Source organism: Silene latifolia, chromosome 6 (genome assembly GCF_048544455.1).
Source record: "Silene latifolia isolate original U9 population chromosome 6, ASM4854445v1, whole genome shotgun sequence".
In the NCBI taxonomy this organism is placed as follows: Eukaryota; Viridiplantae; Streptophyta; class Magnoliopsida; order Caryophyllales; family Caryophyllaceae; genus Silene; species Silene latifolia.
This window is the reverse complement of record NC_133531.1, coordinates 10,075,079-10,082,317: the sequence shown is the minus strand read 5'-3', so window position 1 is coordinate 10,082,317 and position 7,239 is coordinate 10,075,079. Positions and strand designations below refer to the sequence as shown.

The following is a 7,239-nucleotide window of genomic DNA, read 5'->3' as shown; positions in this document are numbered from 1 at the left end:
GTTGCATTGGGTCATTTATTTACCTATTTTATTTTTGTATGTCTCAATCATTTGTCTATCTTTCTACTTTTGGAATGTTTATAATGAGGAGTTTGTACAATCATAAGTATTTTAGTTCACTTGTCATTCAATGAAAATACCTACAAATGGTATCTCTTTAGCTTTCATCATGGCATTTCATCTTTGTGACAAAAGTATGTTTTAGTGTTTTATGTTGTAGTTTTTAAGTACGGTTTAGAGAGTAATAATACAACCATAATGTAAAATGCATGATTTCCAATTGTCCAACAAAAATTAATAACAAGGACATAAAGATGGACTCCAAAAAAATTGGCCATTTTTCCTAATAATTATTCAAAAACATTTTATACAATAAGTGACAGCCTAACATATGCAAAGGTAAGAAAAACATCAATGTTATTTGGAGGAAAAGGTACCTCCCTTTTACATATACCTCTAAAAACACGGAAAAACAAAGAAAATTTCCAACTGTCATTGGAAATTTCCTTTCCTCCGAAAACACAAAAATTACATAGTATAGATGACCCGTTTATCCATCCACATATGACATATATGTACATAAAATTAATCTAATAAGATGGATGGAAAACAAACTCTCAACATTCAATTACAATAACTTATACTCCATATTAATGAAGGATATATAAACCAAGCTTATAAATAGATAAGCTTAGAATAAAATTTAAACATAACTTAAAATACTAATAATTGTTCTTTAATATCATAACCCATTTTCTCCAAATTGGGCTGGACTGCAAATTGGATCATAGGAGGAGGCCCGCACGTGAGTGCCAACACATCATTTCCAGATTCCGGCACGTGATCTCTAAGAATCTTCTCACTAATAAAACCAGTATCATATTTCCACTCTTCATTTGCTTTTTCCACGACATACCATACTTTTACTTTGTCCTTGTAATCAACGGCCCATTTATCAAGTTCATCTCTTAATAGAATATCGTCCTCCGTCCGATTCGCGTACACCACGTGCATCTCGGTCTCATCCTCTGGGTCTTTCAGTATCGCTTGCATGATCTGATAGCACAAATTATTTTATAAGACCTTCTGCTAAAAGTAAAAGCTAAATTTAATTGTATATAAACGATTTTATAATAGAATTACTGACCTGATAAATTGGAGTTATCCCGGTACCACCCGAAATCATAGCCAACTTCTTAGCAAACTTGGGCTTCCCATGGACCATGAAATTTCCCTTTCCTAAGTACTCAATGTGGCCCAATGGACCTTTCACTTCCAAAATTGAGCCCAATGATAAACTATCCAAATGTTGGGATAAGAGCCCACCATTGGGAAATTTTGGATGTTGTCCCTTCATGTAAACCTTGATTACAAGATCAAAGTAGCCAACTTCATCAATTGTGCTTGTGGGAGTGTAGGCTCTCATACAAAGCTTATCATCGACGGTCGCGCAGACGAATATGTGCTTCCCGCATGGGAGGCCGAGCACTTGGTCCTTTGACGGTAACCCAAATCGAAATCTTCTCACATCGTGAGATAGTGAGACCTTCTCGATGAGCTTGCAAGGGATCTTTTCTCGCGGTTTGAGTGCTACATTTCGAAATGGGGCAATTTCAGTGATTGGTGCAAGGCTAGACATAAGGGACCCACCATGGACGGAATTACCGGGTGATGAGGTTGTTGAATCCGATTGATAACCCGTGGTAATTAGTTCACCAATTCTATAGTCCTCGAGCATTTTCTTAGCCTTGGCCGAGTGAATTGCATCAAATTCCTCGGTACAATCAGTCCCAGCATTGATCAAAATACTATCGGACCCACCCGGGTGGTCCTTGAGGAAGCGGGTCGCATCATACACGTGTCCATGAACCACAATCCACGCTGAATCGGCTGTGCTATGCTTTTTCACCTCAGACATCGAGTACATTTTAGAGTTGGTATTCATGAACGGGGTGGAAGCCGTACGCTTCAAAGAGTGAGTAACTGCATCCGAGAGCTCAAGGTGACGCTCACGCGCCATCCATCCACCCGATTTGTTACCCGGTTGGGTCGGGTGCTCGAACACAATTCCGATTTCACCCCTATGTGGCTTGCACATGTTAGTCTTCACACGGAACCAACAATTGTTCATCATACCCTACGTAAACATCAAAGTACACAATTAGAAAAATGTGATTACTCCAATCAAACAAAATTAAATAAACTAATATAATTGGTAACCATCAATCAAAATATTAAATATGCATAAGACATTAGTTTAAATTGATTCCATTACGCCTGCAAATCAAGATTCGACGGCTATCTATGTTTAACATAATAATTAGTGACATAATAACATTTGTCTTATACACTAAACATAGTCTAATCTAACCATCACTTTCACTAAAATACACCAGCACATAATATCAAACAGTTAGTCTCCCTTAACACGGAAATATCCGTTTTACATTAAAACAGGTCAACTACTATTACCCTTTTAATTAAATAGATATGACAAGTTTTGTTACTCCCCAGATTATAACTGAGTAATACTTAAATCCGTTTAAACTATAAAATGAATATCTGCGTCTTAAATAAGAATTTGTGAAAATAGAAAGTTTGATTAATTCAGTACAAAGGTTTCCTCCAAGATCATTAAAATCAATTTTTGACGTAATATTTTTGTCTTTTAATTAAAATTAATCAAGTGAAACTTAATTTACGCCATAATTTACGAAAAGACCCTTGCCCACTAGTATACAAAAGGTTGAATACAACAAATCAAAGATGGTGGGCACGTAAGGTTTTAATCATAAGTAACCAATTGAATGGTTCATATTTAGGCGGCTCTAAAGTGACATTTTTCCATTATCGCCGAAATTGCTTAGATGTTGGAATCAATTGTTGCTAAAGTCCACAAATTATTTCTAATCACTCGTTAATGGAATCAATGAGACAGTCAGACACAGATTCCATATTCGTCCAATTTGTACTGCGATGAAATAAAGTAAAATGACTCGACAAAATGGTAAAAACAGGTGGAAATAAGATTTTTTAAGATCGGTCTCAAACTAAAGTGTAAATATATACGTGTTTATTTTATTACCGTAACATGAAATACTCCGTATAACTTAAGATTTAATTCAGAAATGAGAGAAAGTGTAAATACCATGAGATTCCAAATGAGTTTTTCGGGTTGAGTATTGAGAGTCTCGTCCCAAGCACGAACCGCAATCTCTTTAGCACCAAGCAAATCAAGTACTTCAACTTCTAAGGACCAGAAACACCAACACCAGTATTTGCCATATTTACTTGGCTTCTCTTGGATGTCCAACTCGGCTACTTGCCATGTTTCTCCACCATCCATTGTCACTTCTACTCTTGTCACTTTCTTTCCTCCTCCTATTAATTAATTATCATTAAGATCTTAATTAGGAACTTGAATCCATGATACACTCTCACAATGACGAAAGTAAATAATTAATTTATAAACGCGTAATTATGTGATACTCAATTTCAATACCACGACTTATATAATCATATGTAGGCCTAAATAGGATGATAAATCGATCTTTTGTAGAATTAGATAATGGTGCATACTAATGTATGCGACTTAACACGATTTCTTTTACATTCTGATTTCTAAACCCAAATCTTAGCAATTTACTCGTATTTAATAAACTCCCGATAACGTGTGAAAATTCTATAAATTAACCATGCACACATTATATATATTCTAATTTAACAACTTTCATTTAGGATTTTACACATTCTTATCGTACTCTTTCTGGGTGGTCTGAAAGTAGTGACCTTTCTCACTCACGTCCCTATAACCCACAATTAAATTATAAAATAGTCGTATCTTACAGAATAAGCCTAATTTCATTTCTTTATAAACTCGTAATAAAATAGACCTACCCCGACCCACCCAAATAATAAGAGAACATACATGACCCTTGAGCATAAGCAAGTTATATGACCTTTGCTATCCGAGAAAGGCATACATGCCACAAGCACATACAAGTGGTCCGAGTGTAGCAATTAAAACATGGTTAATAACACTTTGGCAGCTTGTTGGCAACAGTCTAACAGCTTAGCTAACATGTCTTTGACATAAAATAATACAAAAAAGTACACAGAAAATGCACCTTTTACGTTACTATTGGATGAAGAGACACATATAAAATTATCCTATGCATTTGATCTCATTTTGTGGACTATTGTATAATTTAATGTATTTTATTTGTATATTATATGATGTGTGTGACGCAATCATGTTCTAGTAATTGATTTTCTTCCATGGTACTTGTAATTCAATTTTGGACTGGCTTGCTGTCTTTTTTATGGGAGCAAGTGTTGCACTAATTAGGTCGGTGTGGCCAATTAATTGCATGTTAATGGTTACTAATTAACCTCTATAAAATGTTAAATTTTTTTTTTTTTTTATTACTTTTCACTTCCTATGATTATAATCGGGGAATTCGAGATAGATGTAAACAAGGATCGGATAAAAAGAAATAATTTTACGATTTTATAGTTAAACCAGCTAATATATTATGTCATTTTGGGAATAATGACACACTGTAAAGATACTAGTTATAATACGACTGAAAAACATAAGACGTATTCTGTAACAAGTAGGTTAATAAGGATCTCCGCCCCCTTTAACTTTGAATAAATTCTATTTCTGTCTAGTTAGATTCTAAAAATAATGATCAGACAATATACACACTTTTACCTAACAATTTAATTTCTGGCTTCACCATTGACTTTACAAATATTTATTCTCACTTACTATTTTAGAGTGGCAGAAAAGTGAAAAATAATGCGCTAATGAGATAAATGGAGATTAAATTGATGTTTTATAACATCGTTACCGAATTTGTATCTAAGAAGGTGATACTCAGAACACAAATTCTCATTATAGACAGACACTATCCGTCTATACGTATAGACGGATACCATTTTTCCTCACAAAATACCCATTTGCCATAAAGTGGGAAGCACATGGGGGGTGCCCCACCTTATCCCCCTACCCATTTTATTAGAGGTCTTTACCCGTCTGTTCGCCCCACCCGTCTATACCAAGACCTATTGTACTAAGAATCACAAAAAGAATTACTTACATAGACAAGTTGAAAGGGAAAAGAAGACAAACCAGAGTAAGCATAACCCCTTAAGGTGTAAGGGCGTTGAGTTGTCCACGCGTTAATGGGCAAGATCTCTTCGTGGCATGGTGTGGTTATCACCGAGTTAATATTCAGATCATTTATTATATGCTCCGGTTTGTACCACCATGCTGCAATTTTGCATGTAATACCGTTAGATTCTTAGCTCTCAAGAAACCATCATGCAACGACAAAACTCTTCATGCATATCTAACTATCTAAGCATAGTCGTCACCATAAAATGAAGACAAATTACATGTCATGTATAAATTGTATATATAAATAAATAAAAAAACATTTTATACCTCTTGAGAGTAAAAAAATACTTTTACGATTATACAGTTAATAGTTACCTTCAGAGTTTGCAAGTTCAGCATCGACATGAGAAGGAAGAACTCTATTATCCTTGTAATGGTAGTAATTATCGGACTCGACTGTTGTTACGACAATCCTTTTCAACCATTTAACCATACGTCCACCGATAAATCCCGGAATAATCATTCTGACCGGAAATCCGTGATCCGGAGCTAAAAGTTCGCCATTTTGCATGTACGCGAGCATAATGTCACGTGCAGGATCCAAAGCGAGTTCTTTTCTTACACTTGTCCCATATTTGGACCCGCCACCACCAGGCAGGTCCTCAGCGCCCTCAAAACATATATTGAGGGCGCCTTTCTTAGAACTCATTATTCCACATCTTTTCAACACGTCTCTTAAGGGAACACCCCGCCATACCGATGTAGATACGGCGGCTGCACCCCAATTGAAACCAATACTTTGCTTAACCATATTTTGTTCCTTTCTGCGGTTCCCAGCACACACCAGTGTGACTGGGAGCTCGCGGAACTGGAACTCATTAACTAACTGGTTCATAGTGAAACGGGTTGGTTTCTTAACCAACCCGGTCACTTCCACGGTCCAGTCTTCCCACTTAGCGTGGGGAACTGGACCGTGGTTTCTAACATAGTGTAACGGGACTGGAGTCAAAAACCCGTGGTGCATCAAACGGGTTAATGGAGGCTCCGAATTGAACGGATGTTTTCCAGTAAGACGGATCAACGACGAATTACGTTCAATCCAATGATCCGCCGTACCTTCATCACGGCTGTCCAAAATGGACGGTTCCAATTCACTGTTCCCTTTCTTAATCAACTCATTCCAACCGTTGATCTCATTTTCGTCATCATCATCACTATCGCTAAATTCTAACTTTTTACCATTGGAGTAAATTTTTTCAGTATTTTTAATAAAAGGATTTGGGAAAGGCTCGTTACCAGGGAGATTAAAATTACAGTTCCGAACCGGTGAGTCGGAACGGTGAGTGGTAAATGGGGACTTAACAACCCCGTTTACACCATTCACACGGGGTGGCGCCACTGGGTGATACTGACGGTCTACCGAAGTAGCCATTGTTCAAAGTCGACAAATTGGGGTAGTAAAAAAAAAATACAGTAATAATATTTGAAAAGGATGAAAAAGAGGGAAAGAAGGCTAAGCTTCTTTCACTTTTCTTCTATAATAATTTTTTTGGTTTTGAGAAATTTTCTTCCAGTGTTTTTGGGTTGATTGGAAAATAATGGGAAGGGGTTGGTTGGTGTGCTTATATAGGCGTGAAATTGTGCCTACCATGATTTTCAGTGTATTTGTAACGCTTTTGCTGACATCAAAATATAAAATACCGGCTACAAAACAAATATTATGGGCGTTGTATCATGTTATCACTAATTGCAATTGGTCTCCCTTGTGACGGGTTATCATTTGTGGCGGATATTTTGTGAGTTAAAATGGTAACAAAATGGGTTAGTGGAGAAAGGGGACCACATGAATAGTGTTGCAGAGAGAGAAAAAGTGGGTACTTTGTGAGGTAAAATGGTATCCGTCACTCAAGAGTGACGGATATTGATGGTCACAAATGAGAATTTGTGCACTAATTGACTGGTTCAAGTTCGATTTAGTAGATTTGTGGTCACAAATTGCACTCGATAGTACTCGTATTTAGAGCTGTCTTCAGACCGGACCGGGTGGGCTAAGGAGTGGGCTGAGCTCTTCTGATCAGGCCTTGAACCGGTCAGGAGGAGGGCCGGGTAGGGAA

The 7,239-nt window shown here is 36.9% G+C and overlaps 1 protein-coding gene across 1 annotated transcript; it reads right to left on the bottom strand.

The window, feature by feature from the left end:
- Positions 1 to 400: 400 nt before the first annotated feature.
- LOC141586280 (nitrate reductase [NADH]-like) lies at positions 401 to 6,784 on the bottom strand. The gene is made up of 5 exons (XM_074407454.1): positions 5,501 to 6,784; positions 5,138 to 5,278; positions 3,149 to 3,381; positions 1,148 to 2,137; positions 401 to 1,056 (listed from the first exon to the last, which is right to left on the bottom strand). Exons 1-5 carry the CDS (start codon positions 6,555 to 6,557, stop codon positions 715 to 717), a joined length of 2,763 nt encoding a protein of 920 aa, XP_074263555.1. The 5' UTR covers positions 6,558 to 6,784; the 3' UTR covers positions 401 to 714.
- Positions 6,785 to 7,239: the final 455 nt, after the last annotated feature.

What these genes read in the sequence shown, in the direction of transcription:
- LOC141586280 (XM_074407454.1), bottom strand. Translation starts at nt 6,557, where the DNA reads ATGGCTACTTCGGTAGACCGTCAGTATCACCCAGTGGCGCCACCCCGT. An exon ending in AACTCATTTGGAATCTCATG is followed by an intron (nt 2,138 to 3,148) that starts GTATTTACACTT and finishes ATGTTTACGTAG; the next exon opens with GGTATGATGAACAATTGTTG. An exon ending in GGATAACTCCAATTTATCAG is followed by an intron (nt 1,057 to 1,147) that starts GTCAGTAATTCT and finishes TTGTGCTATCAG; the next exon opens with ATCATGCAAGCGATACTGAA.